The following is a 19,144-nucleotide window of genomic DNA, read 5'->3' on the forward strand; positions in this document are numbered from 1 at the left end:
TCATATATACATACACACAGCCAAAGAGAATCCAATGGAACAATACTTCCAGTTCTGCACTGGGATCTTTGAAGATTGTATGCCCATTTTTGGAGGAGTCTGGAGGCTTTTGTTTTGGCACAGAGTAGACATCACATCTGTGCTAATGGGGCTGATGACACTTGGAATCTCTGGTGGGCTTTTATACTCACATTTCCCACTGACCAATACTATGTTAGTGCCAATTTAGTACATTCATTGAGCTATTGTTCAGGTTCTACTGGGCAATACTGCCAATGGATTTGCCTGCTTTTAGTCCATTCAGATGCCATCTGTAAGACTTGAACAGGGCACCAGTTCTAATCATTAATCTTCATGTAAAGACCCTAGTTTGTCACAGCTGCCTGAAAAGATTTTTCAGGTTTCTTTATTTAGAAAATTTATATATGCAAGAAGTAAATATTTTACTCAAAAACAATGCTCACAAATCACTGCGTCATATTGTTATTTTACAACTCTGATTAAAAAAATGAAAGTGGCTGTTAATAACTATGTTATTACTGTGTTATTAGTGGCAATTAAGAACTATATTAATAAATGTTATTAATAGTTGGGGTCCCCTTTCTAGTGTAAATATTAAACAAAACAAGTAAATAAAGGGGCTGAATCTAAACGCAAGAAAATTTCAGTCTAGCACTTAAAAACAGTTTGACTACACACACACACACACACACATATATATATACTGTACATAAATAGCCTCAAAAGTCTGCTATTAAAAACAAGGAAAAGAAAAAGAACTAATGCAATGCAAACACACATGCAATTGATTGCCTGTTTCATACTCCGCCTCGTCCTTTCTGTTTAAGCATAGCGGTGACCAAATACATTTTGGAATTGTAGACTGAATATGGTACAAGTATAACACAAATTTGCATATTGCCTTTGCTGCAAAATTTAATATTTTTAGTTTTTTTTGTGTTATTTTTTGGACTGACAGACTATGATGTTGTTCAGCAGCTGAAACTTACTGGCTTCACTCCAGTCTATAATTTTAGAACTTTTTTGAATGTAATGATGTTTGCACTAAGTGCACTAAGTTAAATTAAAATTTTCCTTAATATTTCTTGGTCAGGTTGTTTTGTTATGTTTGTTTATCGGGTTTGCTTTATGGAGTGAATTTTGTAAGAATAGCTACAAAGCTAATTTTGTTAAATAAATTTGTTTTTTAATCTTTTCTGCCCTGGATTTCTGTTTTTATGGGAAAAATTATTTTGTGAGATATTCTATCTTTGGGGTATCTAGGAAGCTCAAAAATGAAAAAAACAAAAAAATTATCACTATTATTATTCAATAGCTGCCAAATATTTCCATCTTCTTGAGGAAATAAAATTGAAAGTGGAGCTACTTACTATGTGGTGCACAGGAGCGTCCATTTTCATTTCCATGTTTCGCGGACTGTATGCCACCAGGCGGCATCCAAAGAAACTACCACCTCTCTCCAGTCTGCGCTAATAGTGGCACGCCTGGTTCCAATGGCCACAAATGTACCCGTGCTTTACAAAAATGGCTGCATATATGTACTAGTAATAGGATGTCAGGGCCGAAAGGGTTAAAATAAACAAAAAGAACTTGCAAAAGTTTTTTTTTTTTTTTTATAAACGCTGCATCACACAGTACTAAACAGTTGTTGTTTGTAAGGCCAGTGCATAAACCATTGAAATGCATGTATTTCTTATATATCTGCTGATGTAAACGTCCTGCAGTATGTTTTGTGTTCATTTTTGATGACTTTTCTCTGCACAGTGTGAATGGTTTTGTTTGGTTATTCTTTTTAATCTACAAATGAGTCATCTAAAAATAATGCTTGCTACAGCAAACCTCCCAAATTTAAAAAGAAGATCCTTGTTCTTTAGTCATCACTGTTTGCTATGACTTCAGATGTATGTCTGATAGCATTGCCCATCACACTGTGTTAGCAATTGAACGCATGAATGCACTTTGTGTGGAGAAGTTGCTGAAATTCCGCACTAAATAGATGCTGTCATTAAAATGATTTAATTGGACCAAATCCAAAGTTTGTTTAGGACAAATTTCACGCAAAGTGCATGTCATGGGCAATTTTACAACATAGTAAAACAAGTACCCACAAATGTTAAATATTTATTTGCAGTATCTATTAATAGGAGGTTCTATGACCTAGCCATTCTTGTAATTTCATGTTATGAAGTTCTTGCATGACTTTATTGTATATGGTATTTTTGTAAATGCTAATGATTCCATCTAAAATTATACACTTGAGAACGGTGGAATGACTGCACTCAAACCCTGTGGAAGACCATCACTGAAATACACAGTCATGAGAAAGTTCTTAGGACCACTATACATGTAATAATACTGTCTAGGGTTTCCTTTTGTTCTCAGAACAGATTTAGTTTTTCATGTCATGGATTCCATAGGAAACTGAAAACAATTCTTTGAAATTCTGGTCCACACTCACAAATTGGGTCTTGAAACCCGAAAAATCAATCATAAAATCACACACGGACTTATACGCTTGTTCAAAAATACGACACTTTTTTTTTTTTTTTTTTTAAACATATTCTTGCTTCCTCCAGTCTCGCACCAGTTTCTCAGACGCATCGAATTTTGTTGCAGCAGTGCAGTTACCAATTTCTTTCGCCACTTCAATGACTTTTAATTTAAAACCAGCTTCATATTTTCTTCTGATCGAATGCTCCTTCATAGGTAAGAGATGCTCTTACGATAAAGGTGTTTGAGGGTGAGATACAAAAACACAAAACGTCTCTTTGGAATAGTTCGGGTATTACCATGTGGTCACGTATGCACAATACATAGGAAAAAAAAAGGCCTTGTACTCCATGCTTACTCTCTCAGGTGGGCATTAGCTTATGATAATCTCTTGGACCAATAGCGTGAGTTTTCTGCATTTGACTTATATGACCGACATTATAAAATACCAGAAATTATACTGTAAAATCAAGCCCCAACTTATCCACAGGAGAACTTAAACGCAATTATATACGGTACATAATCTCTGCAGATTTGTTTTTGAACATATCCATGCTGCAGATCTTTCCTATTCTACCACATCCCAAAGGTGTTCTATTGGATTAAAGTCTAATGAATAGGAAGGCCACAGAAGGACACTGAAGTCATTGTCATGTTTATGAAAAATTTTGCTTTGCATTATCACGCTGGAAGTAGCTATTAGAGGATTAAAAAGAGTCCATGAAGGGCTGCACATGGTCAGTAGCAATACTCAAATAGGCCATGGCATAAAGCCAATGATTGATAGATATTACGGACTCAAAATGTGCCAAAAAAACGTTTCCCACATCATTATATCACCAGCCTAGACTTGTTGACCCAAGGCAGGTTGAGTGCATGGATTCATGCCATTGGTGCCAAATTACGACCTCATCGTCTGTGAGCCAGATGAAACTGAGATTCATCAGACCATGCTCTATTTCCAGTCTTCAATTGTCAAGTTTTGGTGAACCTGTGCTTACTACAACCTCAGCTTTTTGTTCATGGCTGGATTGAGTGGAACCTGATGTGGTCTTCTGCTGTTGTAGCCCATCCACCTCAAGGTTCAATGTGTTGTGCATTCTAAGATGCTTTTCTGTTTGCCACAGTTGTACCGAGTGGTTATGAGTTACCATAGCCTTTCTGTCAGCTTGAACCATTCTGGCCATTCTCCTCTGACCTCTCTTATCAACAAGATTTTTTCCTTCTACACAACTGACCTCCGATTGCTGGATGTTTTTTTTTTTTTTTTTTGTTTCTAAACTCTAGAGACTGTTGTGCATGTTATGTCATAGTTACAGAAATAATCGGACCAGCCTGCTTGGCACCAGCAATCGTGCCATGGTTAAAATCACTGAGATCACGTTTCCCTCATTCTGCTGTTTTAATGTGAACGTTAATTGAAGCTCTTTACCTGTATCTGTATGATTGTATTCAATGCAGTGCTGCCATGTGATTGGCTGATTAGATAATTTCATGAATAAAGCATGTGTACAGGTATTCGTAATAATTTGTTCAGTGTGTGTATTCCAATGGCATGGCACATTGTTAACCTACTCACTGCTGCAGAGATCTGAATATGAAATGGCGTGTTCACATCAAGTTGAGCATTTGGGTTTCATTTATTTTTCTTAATTTTTTACAACAAGAAAACGGTCAATTCTAACCACACATTTTTCAAGCATTGTTTTATGGAAATCAAGTAATTTCAGTAACTCTGTAAACTAATACTGACTTTAACCTCTGGCTCACTTAAAAACTAATTTACACAAAATTTTAATTTTGTCCTCACTATGATGTAATCAAAGTGTAAGTAGTGAAACACACTCTTACTGCTAAATTATGTGCATGTTTCTTCCCGTCTCTACAGAAAGGATTACTGAAACTATGTGCTGAAGAAATTTTGGGTCAAATTACTTGCCACTAAAGTGATCTCACATACACGCACACACACACACACACACACACATATATATACACTTTTTATTTTTCCCTTGTCATGATTAGCAAAAGTTTGCAAAGCAAAAAAATAAAAACTGATGTGGAGAATCACATTTTTTGTTCATTTCCCAATTCTGTCAGTATTTCAGAACCAAACATTTTCAAATGAATTTTGCTTGCGTATTAATAAATAAAGTGTACTGAAAATTTGATTTAATGACATGGACCACATTTTAAAATATACGAGGGGGAGTCGAGCTAAAGTTAGAAAATAGGATTTTTTTAGAAAATGGAATGAACCTTCACAAAACTGATAATGTCATTTCTCAATGGTGTCTCCACCCTTCTCAATGTACTTCTGCCACCTGCCTGGAAGTGCCTGGATTCCAGCAGAATGAAAAGTTTTGTCTTGTCCTCGCAACCACTTGTGTCGAACACGACATGTCAAGGGGTACTACAGTCACTAATACTTACTGTGACTTGCTGGAGACCAATGTGAAGCCTGCTATTCGATCCAAGCAGTGGGGACTGCTGTCTCAAGGAGTCCTTTTGCTGCAAGACAATAACACACACTTCTAAGAACACCAAGGCTTGTCTGGAGAAACTGGAGTTTTAGGAAATTGCCAAATCCTCCTTATTTGCCAGATTTGGCACCGTGGGATTTTCACCTTTTTGGACCACTAAAAAACATCTGGGTGGTCGTCGATTCAAGACAGATGACAACGTGAAGACAGCGCAGTGCATGAATGGGTGAGACAAAACCTTTTATTCTGCTGGAATCCCGGCACTGTCAGTCAGGTTGTGCAAGTGCATCGAGAAGGGTGAAGACGACATTGAGAAATGTCATCAGTTTTGTGAAGGTTCATTCCATTATCTAATAAATCCCATTATCTAACTTTAGCTTGACTCCTTCTCGTACATGTGTATAGGAGTACTTAAAACCTACGAAAGGCTCAACATTTTTTTTTTTTTTTGCTACTCCAGTGAGGATCGATTCCTACATTCATACATGTTGTGAAGATTGGTTTTGACATCTTAGACAAACTTTGCAAATCCATTTATTCCAACACAGAGTTATGTTTATGTAATGAAGTCCTGGTTCACTGGAAGCTGCCTGGTTGATCATATTTTGTTATACACATAGCAGTTAGCATTTAAAGGGGGGGAAAAAAGTGGAAACCAAATGCATACAAAGCAGTAGCCGAGTGTTGTAGTAGGACTTGCAGATCTTTGGCAAACCAGTTTAAAACTATTTATTCCATTAGCTTTTGCTTCCAAACATTATCAGGCTTTCACACTTGCATGCTTACACAGCTTTGCCAAGAAAGGAAATAAGCCAGTAACTGACAATACCTTTAAAACAAAACATTCTCATTTAAGCAATGGATTTGACATGGTTTAAAATGGGCAGTTGTTAAAAAATTAGGAGAATTCAAAAAATAACAAAATTGGCTAACAATAATATCTTCAGCCAATAGGTGGCAGTGAAGTCCATAGGATTGCAACAGTTTAGTAGTAAAACAATGCTGATATTCTTTGCGTTATCACTTCAAAAAAATGTTATTTTTTTGTGTACTCAAAGCATTTACTACATTCATTTAGTTTCATAGAAACTGTATACGTATTAGTCCTTGCTTTTGTATTGTCTGCAGTTATATTTTTCATGATTTTCAAAATATGTTAATAAACCAGTAGTATTCTGGATTTGAATGGAAAAAAAAATTAGTTAAAATCATTAATGGGACAGGATCAGGTGTTTCTGTAATCTGTTTTAGATATTATTGGTTGTGTGTGTAATATCCACAGTATTTATTAAAAATATATTATTTATAAAAAAATAAACGTCTTGTTTTAAAAACATTTTTTAGGATAACTTCTAAGCTCGAATGATTTGCCTAGACTGATGAGCTATGCTTATAATAGGGACAACTGAATACCCCTTGACCACTTAGCTTGCACTAGTGAAATTCTCTGACTGGTCCTTTAGTAGAGCAAAATTAATCAAACGGGGATTTAGGTGATTAGAATGATAATACCATTTAGTGCTGTTAAAAGATTGAAAATTTGAGGAGCACTTTCCAGAAGGGTAACTGTTTTTTTAAATCATACAATGGTAAAAAAAAGAAAGTTTGGCTTGGGGGTATACGGGTGTGCAAATATTCAGGCTGCTGTTCATCTTTTATAGTAAAGCATTGGATCTAGTTTTTAATTTACAATTTTTTAAGGGCTTTATTTGTTAAAAAGTTATTGCGGTACTCTCTAGGAGTAGTGCAGCATAACAAGTATTAGTTAATAATGTAGTTAGGGATAAACGATACAAGACACTGTGACGTTTTGGGGTCTCCTTAAAATGTCTGTTTATTAGTATCAAGGCTAATTAGGACATTGAAATGAAAAAAACAAAAAGTAAAAGTAAACCATTGGGTTGGCTTTGATTCAATTACTTTTAGAGTGCTTCTGCTCGCTATTCAGGCTCCAGCAGTTATGGGTGCCAAAGTTAACGCTGACTTTCATCTGTCACTTGTATATAAGCCCATTGCTGAAACAAAACAAACTATTGGGGGTCTTCGTAGGACTTATCCTTCACTCTCAAGCTAAGAGAGGAGCAGCAGTTAGTACTTGCACATGTATATAACCCATCCTTGTTACATCTTCTTACTGTGAGCCCTCATCACACTCCTTCAACATGTGTGGCAGAGTAGATCCTTTCATTTTAACATGAAAGCAAAGGAGTCAACTCCGAAGTGTTGATTGATAAGTTTGTATATAAAGGACATTTTAAAATCGAAACACAACTATGTTGTATACATTTACATTGTGTAAGTAATTTAGTTTTTTCTTCATAATTAATCAAAGTGTTATTTCAGCCAGAGTTCTGACCTTGGTTGGAGTACAAATGTTCTTTTTATGTCTTTAATTCCTTTCTTTATTTTAATATAGTTGGTCAAGGTTGGCCTTTAATGATCCCTTGGGCACAGCCATCAGCAGTGTGTCTGTCTGAGGAGAGAGTGTTGACCTCGTTGAGAGGTTTACTTACCTTGGTAGTGACATTCATGTCTCTGATGACTCTTCCTATGAAGTCAGTATGGGTTCATGAGGTCGCTGGAAAGGGGTGTGTGGCGGACCTTCGCCCTTTTGTAGAGATACCAGTAACAAGTCTTTAGAGTCCTGGTGCTTCCTGTCTTGCTATATGGTTGCGAGACATGGACGCTGTCCAGTGACCTGAGACAAAGACTGGACTCCTTTGGTACTGTGTCTCTTTGGAGAATCCTTGGGTACCGCTGGTTTGACTTTGTGTCGAAATGAGCGTTTCTGCTCATGGAGTCCTGAATGAGGCACATTTAACCTGCATTGTGAGGGAGCGTCAGTTACGGCACTATGGCCATGTGGCACGGTTCCCTGAGGGTGATCTGGATGGATTGTTGGGGACCCGAGTGGCTGGACCAGGCCAACTGGTTGCCCATGTAACACCTGGCTGCACCAAATAGAGGGTAATTTCTGGTGCGTGGAACTGGACCACGTGTCTGGCCTATGCCAACTGGGATCCCAAGTTGTTTCGTCATGTATTGGGTGCGACAACGCACCGTAGCAGTGCATGCTCCCCAACTTGACTTGTCATTTAGTTTCTATGTGCCTGTGTATCTTCTTTTATGTCTTGTGTTTTTTGTGGGTGGTTCCCCAAGAGGCGGGACCGACTTCCCCACTATTAAAGGACTGTCTTCAGACCTATGAAGACTTGCGGTTCATTGTGAATGCCCTCATGGTGTTGGTGAGTTTTCATTCGATTTATTTTGTGCTTTTTGTGAATTCATGGATATTTTGAGCTATTACTCTTTTTTACTTCCTGGATAGTGTTTTTGAACTTATTTATTCTGGATTGCCTTATTGCCTTGCTGTTTCAGCAACCCCTTTTTGTGCTCTTTGAGATTTTGATTATTGCATGGAATTTTGGGTGAAAATTTCAGTTTGTTTTTTATAGATTCTTCATTGCCCTCCTTTGTGACTAGCAACGGCCAGAATGCATTTCACTCTAGTGGGCATTTTGGAGATTGTGACTTTTCTGCATAGGAACTCTTTTGTTTATAACACATAGGAAGAAGAATATTGATTTGTATAACTTGTGCTTGTAACACAGATAAAATGAAAAACTAATAAATAAAATTGTGTGGTTCTCATGTGACTGAAATTTCTGTACATAATTTGTACAGATCAGTTCAAAGTTAAAGCTGACAGGCCTTCATTATTGGGAGTTTCTTGTGAGTGGATACCACTGTGGTCTGACAGCATTTGTGGGGTAGTTTCATTCTGTCTTTTGGCTTGTTTTTGCTAATCAGTCATCAATTTTATGCAATTATTGTATTTGCATTATATGCTGAAAACTTTCATTTTTAAAGACACCCTTCTATTGCATTTAGTTTGCAACATTTTTGATCTTCTAAGTAAGTAAACTGTATGTGTAATTCAAAATATGTGAATCTGACTTGATTTGAAAAGGATTTCTAATTTAGCATTTAAAATCAAAGATATGCTCTATTTAATGTTTTATAGTAAGAATTTATAGACTGGAAGTAATGTAATGCCTCAGTCTGTACAAAATGCCATCCCTGCATCGGACTGTGGATTTGTTCTCATATAACCCCTGTGTTTTACAGTCAGTAGAGCCATGGAAAGGCTTTATGACGATCTAGACCAGGGATTCTCAATCTTACTTCTGGGGACCCCCTGTGGCTGTGGGTTTTTGTTCCAACCAGCTTCTGTTTTTAATTGGACTCATTGGCTAATTAAGTCAACTGTGCTTTGGGAACAATATAGATATTAGAAAACTAAGTGGTTAAAAAAAAAGAATTAAATTGTACTAAGCAGTTATTTGGGAATAATGTGTTTTTTAACAATATTCTTATCTTGATTTTCATTTTACTTTTCCAGGTGTTCTAATTGTTTAATTAATCCATTATTTACTAATTTGGGGGTCTAACACTAAAGTAGATTCAACCTTTCATTAATTAGTGTTTGCCTGGGTGTCTGTTCTGTTAGTTTTTAATTGTCATTAATAAGATACAATGAAGGGAGCAAACCGAGAATATAATGAAATCAACAAAACCAAGTTCAGCATTTACAGTGATCCCTCGCTATATCACGCTTCGACTTTCGCGGCTTTACTCTTTCACGATTTTTTTTCTCATACACGCTTACGTCACTACGCCTGCGCTTTCTGAGAACTTTTATCTAAGCCCCATGATGGCTCCCAAACGTGCTGCTTTTTCTAAGCCTTCTGACAATAAAACTAAGCGTCGGAGGAAGATGCTTACCATCCAGGAGAAGGTGAAACTCTTGGATATGATCAAAGATGGCAATACCCTACATAAGCTTCCTCACGCATATGAAAAGACGGCACCAGTAACTGCCTATCAAGATGTTCTTCAGCTGCGCACCCAGACACCCACTGCCTACTCCTAGTACTCCTTCAGTGGAAGAAGACAACGACGCACCTGCTGAAGATACTGCACCACCTGAAGACTCTCTTACTGAGGTCGTGCCTTCATAGGTTTGTGGTTGTGTGTAAGAACTGTGTGTGTGTGTAATTAAATGTACAGTACAATAATAATAATATGATATTTGTAACGTCTAATATGTCTTATTTTCTCTTATTTAGTCTAATATATTGGGTAATACGAGTGTAATGGTGACTAAAGGGTGTTATTTCATGTCTAGAGGGCTCTAATAATGTTAAAAAATGTATTTAGAAGGTTGTAAACAGGTTTTCTATACTCTAACTGCGAAAATATTTGATTTATAAATAAAGAATCCTACTTTGCGAAAATTCATTTATCATCTGGAACGGATTAACTGTGATAAACGAGGGTTCACTGTAAATCTGTAGCAAAAACAGAAATATTTCCATTTTGTCTTACAAAATGTAAAAATCATGCTGTTGTGCTTTTCTGAATGTAGAGTAAGAGGAAAAAAAATCAGCTAATTAAATGAGATCTGTTGTAATCAATTATTATAACTGATTACGATTCTGGTTGAAACAAAAACCTGAAGCCACAGTGGGCCCCCAGGATCGAGTTTGAGATCCCCTGACCTAGACTAGTCTAGATATGTGGATGTAATAGCTGGCTACTAAAGGATCTCATAGGGATTTAGCAACAAAAGATAGGACACTTTGGAGATAACAATTGGGTGTCTGTACATGGGCAGGAACACAGAGACTAGGAAAAGGCTAAATCATAGGCTTATATAAATTGAAGAACTGTAGCAGGAGCTAATATTAAAATCTCATTGTGGAGACAAAGTGGATCATTTAAAAAATATGTTGTATTAAAAAATGAATAAATAAAAAACACCAGGACAACTGATTTGAAATAGAGGTCATAGGTTTGAGTATCAGAGAATGTTCATGGCATTACTCCTTGGTTACCTGTTTAGTAGAATGTTCATGGCATTACTCTATATTAATTACCTGTTTAGTAGAAGCTGAGCATGCCGTGAATGGCAATGCTAAACATCTCAGGATCTGTTGGTTGGTTTTGGATTGCTAAACATTAGAATCGGCCTATGCCATCACAGCTGCTTCCCATCAGGCCTTTTAATATATAAAAGAAATGGTGGTAAGATGGGTGCAGAAAAGTATGACAATACATGCTTCCAGAGCACAAGCAGAAAATTTAATGTATTCTATTGCTTCAAGAAACTTTCTCCACTGAAGCAGATTATATAGGCTAATTACCAGAAAAAAATCAATTTGAAAGAGCCAGAGCAAAATGCTTTAACAAAGCTACTCAGAGCAGGATCAAAGAAAATGGACTTCAAGATTTTCTTTAAGCTTAACGTGTGTCAACAACTTTCTCTGCAACTTTGATGGCTAACAAAATACTGAATATCACTAAGGCATCAAGTAAGTTATATTTAAATAAAGTTTTACCTAGAAGTCACTTGAGTGAATGACTAATCTGAATGTTATCTAAGAGCAAGTGTGAGATGAAAAAAAAGAAAACTACACTGAAAGAATTTGAAAGTTAAAGATTTGGGTCCATTGCCCATTCCGGCCTTATTTGGAAATAGCTTATGAATGCAATGTACTGTTTTCAATATGACTTGCAAAATTATTTACTTGATGTTTAAAGATCCATTAAAAAATCACCTCTTACTATTGGTAAGCTGTTAATGCTGTTAGAGTTATGATAAAACAATCTGCCAGATTTCAGTCTGCTTCAACAAGAACAACTGGATAAGAAATCATTTTAAAGCCATAGCTTGTAAAGCTGTCAGTAGGTGACTCATATCACCCTTTTCAAATATGTCATTAAATGACGGTCTTCTGCACATCAAAACTTTTTTTCAGATTTTACTCCAAAACCATATTTAAAGAGAAGCAACATTTTCAAATATGAGAAGATCCTGGAAGATCTTTTCATGCATCATGGTATTTAAACTTTTATCTTGAACGTTAAAGGTTATAGTTCGTGTATTATTTGAAAAAATTTCCATATACAGTATTCTAGCAAATTAAATACTGCATGATCTACTACTTCTGCATAATTTAGAATAAAGATTAGTACCATTTGTCTGTATAAAAATGTTTCTATTTTAGTTTCAGTCCCACAGTTCAGTTCCTCCTTTAAAAGCTATGAGTGATATTCATAGCATGGAAAACAAGCTTTTTCAGCAATTAGTGTTATATTGATTAAAAAAAAATGCTTTCTGCTACTGGTCAAACAAATATTCTTCATTTTCTTTTTTTTTTTAATGTTTTATCTACTGAAACAACAGTCCCTTTTAGAAATATCTAATGTACGTTATGCCAAACATTGCCTAAAAAAGCATTCACCGCATTGAATGTTTTTACAGTTTGCTGTACAATACTGAGGCACAGTGGATTTAATTTGACTTTTTTGACACAGAAATAGACACCTTAATGTCAAAGTGTAAACAGATCTTAGCAAAGAGGTCTAAATTAATTACATGTAAGTATTCACTCCTGTTACTAGAATAAGCCAAAATCATCACTTGTTTAAAAGTACCCGACTGTACGGTATGTTGAAGGGCCAGCTTGTGGTGAGTCAGTATGGTGGCCTAACCTACACAATGAAGACAAATGAACTCTCCAGGTAACTCCGTGAAAAGGTGATTGAAACACTTGAGTCAGAGACAATATCATTGTCACTGAATATAATCCTGGAGTAAAATTGAATTAGTAATTCAGAAAAGGAAAGAGAAGGGCATAGCTGTAATTCTGCCTGTACAAAAACCAAGCGCTTGTGCAAGGAAACTTCTAGTAATGGAGTCCACCAAGAGACTTCTGATAACTGAAGGAGTTACAAGACTTGTCACTGAGATTAGAGTGATAATTAGTTAAAAAGCTTAGGTGCTTCAGAGTGTGTTCTGTTTTACTTTGTGACCCATTTTCCAGAAGTGACTTATTAACAATGTTTAGCAAAAATTAGGGCTGCTATTTGATTAAGAGAGCGTCAGTTACGGTACTACGGCCATGTGGCGCGATTCACCGAGGGTGATCCAGCTCGTAGAATCCTCATTTGTGGGGACCTGAGTGGCTGGACCAGGCCAAGGGGTCGTCCACATGACACCTGGCTGTGGCAGATGGAGGGTCATTTCCGGAGAGTGGGACTGGACCACGTATCTGCCTGGGGGGTGGCCAACTGGGATCCTGAGCTGTTTCGTTGTGTGGTGGGTGCGGCAGCGCACTGTACCAGTGCATGCTCCCTGACTTGATTGCGATTAATTTAAAACTAAAAATTTTTAATCAAAATAACTGCATATTAATCGCAGTTTATTGTATTTCCTTCAAGCATTTTAATATGTTTCTATAAAGCAGAAATAATTTCTAATAATCAATTTTAATAATCGCTTGCCCATGCATATTATATTATTTCAGTTAGTTTATTGAACAGTTTAGTGTAACAGCAACAATGGCTAATGGTCACCAAGAAAATTATTCCGTTATATCGAGAAAAAAAAAGAATCCTATTGCACATCATCTCTCAGATCCTGTAGTAATAGGTTGGCATCTCATCAAGAGAAGGTTTCCTACCTTGTGCAACTCACTGCCAAAATTGAATATGGTTTCCTGCAACTATAAACTGGATAACCTGATCAATTAAACTTAAATTTACATTTGCATTTACTTACTTGGCTGATGCCTTTATCCAAGGTCCAAAGTGGCGACTTACCACATTTATGATACAATTGGTTACATTTTTTTTTAGTTTTCCAGTTGGGGAAACAGGCAGGTCAAGTGACTTACTCACGGTCACAGTGTCAGTAGCAGGGTTTGAATTCCAAAGCCTTAAGCACTACACCCCAAAGCCGCCTAAAAATGGGTAGCTAAATACTGTAGATAAATGGTGAGAGTTTTATCTGGAAATCCATTTTTATCCTTTCATTTTCCTTGTCTTGTTTTCTTCACTTTGCTCTTTGGTTATAACTTGTTTATTTCTTCTCATAGCTCACTTCTTTAGGCTACTTAACACAAAGGCTTTATAAAAAAAATCAAACATTTCTGTTTCGAGCTTTAGTTGTGGCGTTCTTTATGAAGTTTACTTTTACACAATATTTTTTTTTCATCTATATTTTGATGCAACCCTACGGTGTGTGTGTTTGTATTACATACTGCCTGCTTGTGTATTCTATTAGTTACAAATATTTAAGATGTATGCTTCAAAATGTCAAAATTTTGTGTTTTTGTTTCAGTGTTTAAATGCATATCAGATGATTAACAAGTTTATTAAAAGAAGTTCGAAACAAACAACAAAGCAGGCTCCAGCACATTTGTCTTTGTCAAGAGCTCAGCAGTAGTTCTTTCACAAATGTGAATGCCCTTTTCCCCCGTCATTTGCATATGACTTACCTCTGCCGATTTGATTTTGTGCATCTTATCACTGTTATTCTCTTAAAGCAAATGTCAAACATTTTAAAGCAAATTCTCATTTTGCTTGCCATATAGTTTATTACAACTCTCCCTTGACTTGTTTTTGTAAACTTCAACTCAATTATTTTCCCAGCAATCCCCCCCCCCCCCCCCCCAGCAGCCCCCCATTTACCCAAACAGAATGAGCTGGTACTAAAATAAAGTTGCTCAGGCAATGATACATGCCAGAGAGTTGCTCTGGAGACCTCTGTGCTGATTAGAAAATTAAGTCTTCAGGCAGAAAATGTTTTAAATAAGATCTGTTGGACAACTTTTCTTCTTCTTGGCATTTAGCAAGCTGGATGATGAAACTACCTTGAAAGTAAAGACACCCATTAATCCCGTAAATGGATTTTTAGATTCCTCTCCTGTAATGTACAAAAGATTCAGTATGTCGCTGCCCACTTCAGATTGAAGTAATATTATAATTTATTAGGAACAGATATAAACCAGTTGTCACAATGAATCTTTTCAGAATAAGTGAAGGTTGAGAACCATTGTGTTGTGACTGAATAGTCTGATTACAAGAATATTTTAGAAAGCGCATAGCTGTGTTGACTTGTAGTAGTTGCTATGGCATCACTGCCAGGCCCCTAAAATATTGGGCTAATTGAACAGAGGTTATTTTCTTGCCATCTCTTTGTGGGATGAAGTCTTAAAGTTTTACTAATAACCTATCTGGAAATATGCAGCTTTAGAATTTTCTCTGATCTCTTATATCTGAATTTCTAGATTCTGTCAAATTTCAAGCAGGTATTCTGTTGTTGGACATGTTCTCCAGGAGGAGTATTGCGGTGACAGACTCTTTTGTGTTACTTTCAGAAACAGCACTGCCAGGCCATGTGTTACCAACTGAAAACAGAAGCCCTGAAAATATGGAGAATTTAACTGTAAGTCGGAATCTTCAAATTTATCGATCCAAAAAATTTTTATTTTTGATTTTAAATTATTTTTCAAAAGTGACATATTATGTGCTTCAATAAACTGTTTAATAAAAGCATGTAGGAGAAAGCAGTTTTTCCTCAGCAGTTTGCAAATAGGTTATATTAGTATTAAGTGTATTTTATTTATAACCTTTGCTGTGAAATAAGAAAAAAAAAATGGAACTTTAACAAAAACTCAACTTTAAATTTTAAGTTAAGCAACTACTTTTTAGTCAGCAATAAATTGGGTAATTTGCATTAGAATCTTTCCAAAAGTGGCAATCTTTATCCTAGGATTCAATTGTAAAAAATATAACAGTGAATGAAATAGAATTTAAGTGCCATTAACGTATTTAATTTTAATAGCTTGTTTTTACTCATGTTCTCAAATGTAGAATGTTTGAAACAGGTGAAAATATATACAGTATTTTAAAACATTCTTCATTTGAAGCATTTTTAGAAAAAGTATCTACAGCATTGATGATGTGCTAGACATATTAGCTTTGATACATTATAAAATTCAGGAGAAGAGTTTGAATTGAAAATAAAAATTGAAGACACTCTTTTTTTATTCATAACATCTGATATGCCATATTTGTATTTAGAAAGATACAGCCTCACTGAGCAGATGTACAGTATCTGCCTGACCATGCAAGACTAAGAAAGATAAGTCAATGAAGATTTATTATGACACAACATAAATTATAGTGATTCAGAAACTTGTAAGGCTGATTAAATGTGCAAAGGAAAAGAGATCTTATGTGCTCTTTGTTTAGAAAAAACATCAATTTATTATTAACATGTTATTTCTGTTTACTTGCATTATATACTTCAAGGTAAATTTATTTTTAATATATATTAATGCTATGAAGGAATTTTTCATACAAAATGCATTATATAAATAAATGTAAAAATAAATAAAAGTACTGTGAAATGTGACTGTAAATAATAACATATGTGAGCATACTGTAAATGATTAAATGTGTCACAACATATGTTTTTGTAGCTTATGTACTTTCTTTCTTTCTGTGACATCTCACACAACACAAAACAAGCTCTTGAATGAAAACAGTTATTATCACCCATCAAAGTTGAGAGGGTGAGATCTAGCGAGTAGGGTGTTTGGATTGGTGAATCGTTGGTAGAGTGGACATAAACCATCAGCAGCTGACACTTGAAAGGCAGACTCCTAATGTTTTTTTATGTTTTTTATCAAAGTATTAGCTTTGCACAGTAATTCTGGGAAATGTTTTATTATGTCTGTATTTGACGTGCGCAGTCACACCATTGAGCCGGTGCATGTGGCACAGGAGTCCCAAGTCAAGCAAAGTGCATGAGCCCACCCTGTGGACAGTTCACCAATCAAAAAACAGGACTGGCTAGAGCCCACTCTCTCGACTTTGACAAGTGAAAATGACCGCTTTCATTTCAGGGATTATTTCATATTGTATGTGGTGTTTAAATAAAAAAAAACTAAACAAATAAGCGACACAAATGCATTTTGTGGCATATTTAATGATTTATACTCGCATGTCATATTGTTATTATTTATTGTCACATTTCACAGAACTTACTTATTCATTTATTTAAATCTGTCTGAAATATTCCTCCATATTAGATAGGTTTATTCTTTGTTAGAATTTTCAAGAAAGATGGAGAAGACAAAATATATGACAAAAATATTTCAGAGTTTCCCAAGACAAATGTTTATTAGTGATTAATATGAGAGACAAAGATGGGAAATAGGAAAGCAAACATTAGGCTAAAATAGGAAATCGGCTTGAACCGTGTTTATGATTTATCTGCTTCTCTGTTCCGTTTTACTCTATACCTCAAACTAGAATTTCAGATTAATTTGTTTTATTCTGCAATGTTTTTAGCTGTGCAAACAAACTGAAGCAATCACTCCTACCCTTCCTTCCTTTTTAAATTTATTAATGATTAAATAAAAAAACATGATGGGAAGCAATGTAGCAAGTGATGTGATTAATGCTGGCTTTATTACTGTGGAGTATCTTCAAAAGAGCAGACTGACTTTAGAGATCATTTTTATCATCCTGAATGGCAGGGCAGAACACCCAAAATGCCCCTAGTTAATATGTCAGAATGACCAGACTTTACAGAATATCTTAATCTTCAACATGTTCTTTATTGCCTTGCCCTGTTTGGTACCAGAGTATGCTATTTTAAATTTCTCTTCTATGGGTTATTAAAAGAGGGAACATTTGAAGTGTTAGAGTAGTTTATGCATTGTGTTTGATTTTTAATTAATAATATACTCTGCAGTAATAAAAAAAACACAATTCTGAAAAACTGTATATTAGTTTCCTTAACACTATGTTCATTTTGTTGCAGTGTAATTAGAGTAACAAAAGGCTACCTGTTAGTACTAGGGTGTTGTACCACGTTAGCCATTATGGATGTAATGAGAAGAGAAGCAAAATGAGACCTTTTATTGGCTAACTAAAAAGATTACAATATGCAAGCATCTTGCCTGAGTTGCCTCGAAAGCTTGCATATCGTAATCTTTTTAGTTAGCCAATAAAAGGTCTCATTTTGCTTGAATTCTCATAAAAGGCTACCTAGAATTTGAAGACATTGTGTATGGAATTAAGGTGCACTATTTTCTGAGATGACCTTTCTCACCTGATTGGTCGTTGGAACCAAGTTCTGAAGCTTCAAGCATGGCTTAGTGATTTTTAAAGGCCATTTGAAACTGATGAGCTTTTTCTTATTTACATATAAGTATCTACTATACTGTTTTATATTTCTTAGAAATATGATATGCCTGGAATGGAATTTGAGCATGGAAGCAGCCAGCTGGCCCGCTTGAGTAAATCCAGTTTATCGTAATTATATTCACAGGTGTTTCAACAAGAGTAGTCACAATGGTCTGGGACATGGGCCATAGTACCATCCTTTGCATCTTGATTTGGGTATTCTTAACTGGCAAAACACACTGCGTGCTCTTTCCCAGTGACTACTCACCCACACTCCTTTCTACATAAGAATTGCTAGGAGCTAGCAGTATGGCCAAATATCCATATCACAAAAATTCTGAAGGTTTTGGTAGAATATATAGGTTTAATGTATTTCAATATACTTTTCACATAACATTATTACCGATAAATACCATTAATATAATTATTAATGTAATTAACACATATATACAGTATTTCTCATCTGTTAAAATGTTTATTAATTCTCTACTACTTAAAAAGATTTGATTGTTGATGTTCAACCTTCTTGAACTGACAAGGTGCAGTGTCTCTTTCTCTGTCAGTCTCACCCCTCTCACTCACTGCCATACAAACACAGAATAAGACAAAGCTTCTTCCTGTCCTAGCCTGCTGTTTTCATCGACTCACTGGTCAGGTTTAACTGCACAACCCTCTGATTAATGTTCTTACAAGAGTAGACTTGCATATTAAACACAGATCACATACACGTCCACACACAAAGACATTACCTTTAACCCCTTGTAGACAACTGTCATGAAATCGCTTCAAACTGCTTCCGGCCTGAATGCAGCGCCGAGGTGGTGTATGAATCCCGCCAATGCCAGTTAATGTGTGTTCGATACGTACCAAGGATCGTACTGGAAGCACCAGTTACGTCATCTAGCAGTCGGAGTGGAAACTACATCCGCCTGAGAGAAGCGAAGTGTTGGCGTGGCCGTGCACATGGATTTTGGCTGCTAATTTCGAGAAATTGTCCAAATTTGAGGCAAGTTGTACTAAGATAAAAACACGTACCGGATTATTGTTTGCTTGTGTGTTATATTCAAATTAACAATCTCCACTTAATTTAGCATCCTCTTGAC

General features: G+C 35.9%; 1 protein-coding gene across 2 annotated transcripts in view; it reads left to right on the top strand.

Annotated features, from left to right (window-relative positions):
- The window catches only part of rgs3a (regulator of G protein signaling 3a), a 459,798-nt gene that overhangs the window by 76,431 nt on the left and 364,223 nt on the right, over positions 1-19,144 (top strand). For both annotated transcript variants that reach the window (XM_028809166.2, XM_051931938.1), the window contains one exon: positions 15,221-15,288. In XM_028809166.2, coding sequence (XP_028664999.2) covers positions 15,221-15,288 — 68 coding nt within the window. The remainder of the gene's footprint in view (positions 1-15,220; positions 15,289-19,144) is intronic.

The sequence above is a fragment of the Erpetoichthys calabaricus genome, chromosome 9, assembly GCF_900747795.2.
Source record: "Erpetoichthys calabaricus chromosome 9, fErpCal1.3, whole genome shotgun sequence".
In the NCBI taxonomy this organism is placed as follows: domain Eukaryota; kingdom Metazoa; phylum Chordata; class Cladistia; order Polypteriformes; family Polypteridae; genus Erpetoichthys; species Erpetoichthys calabaricus.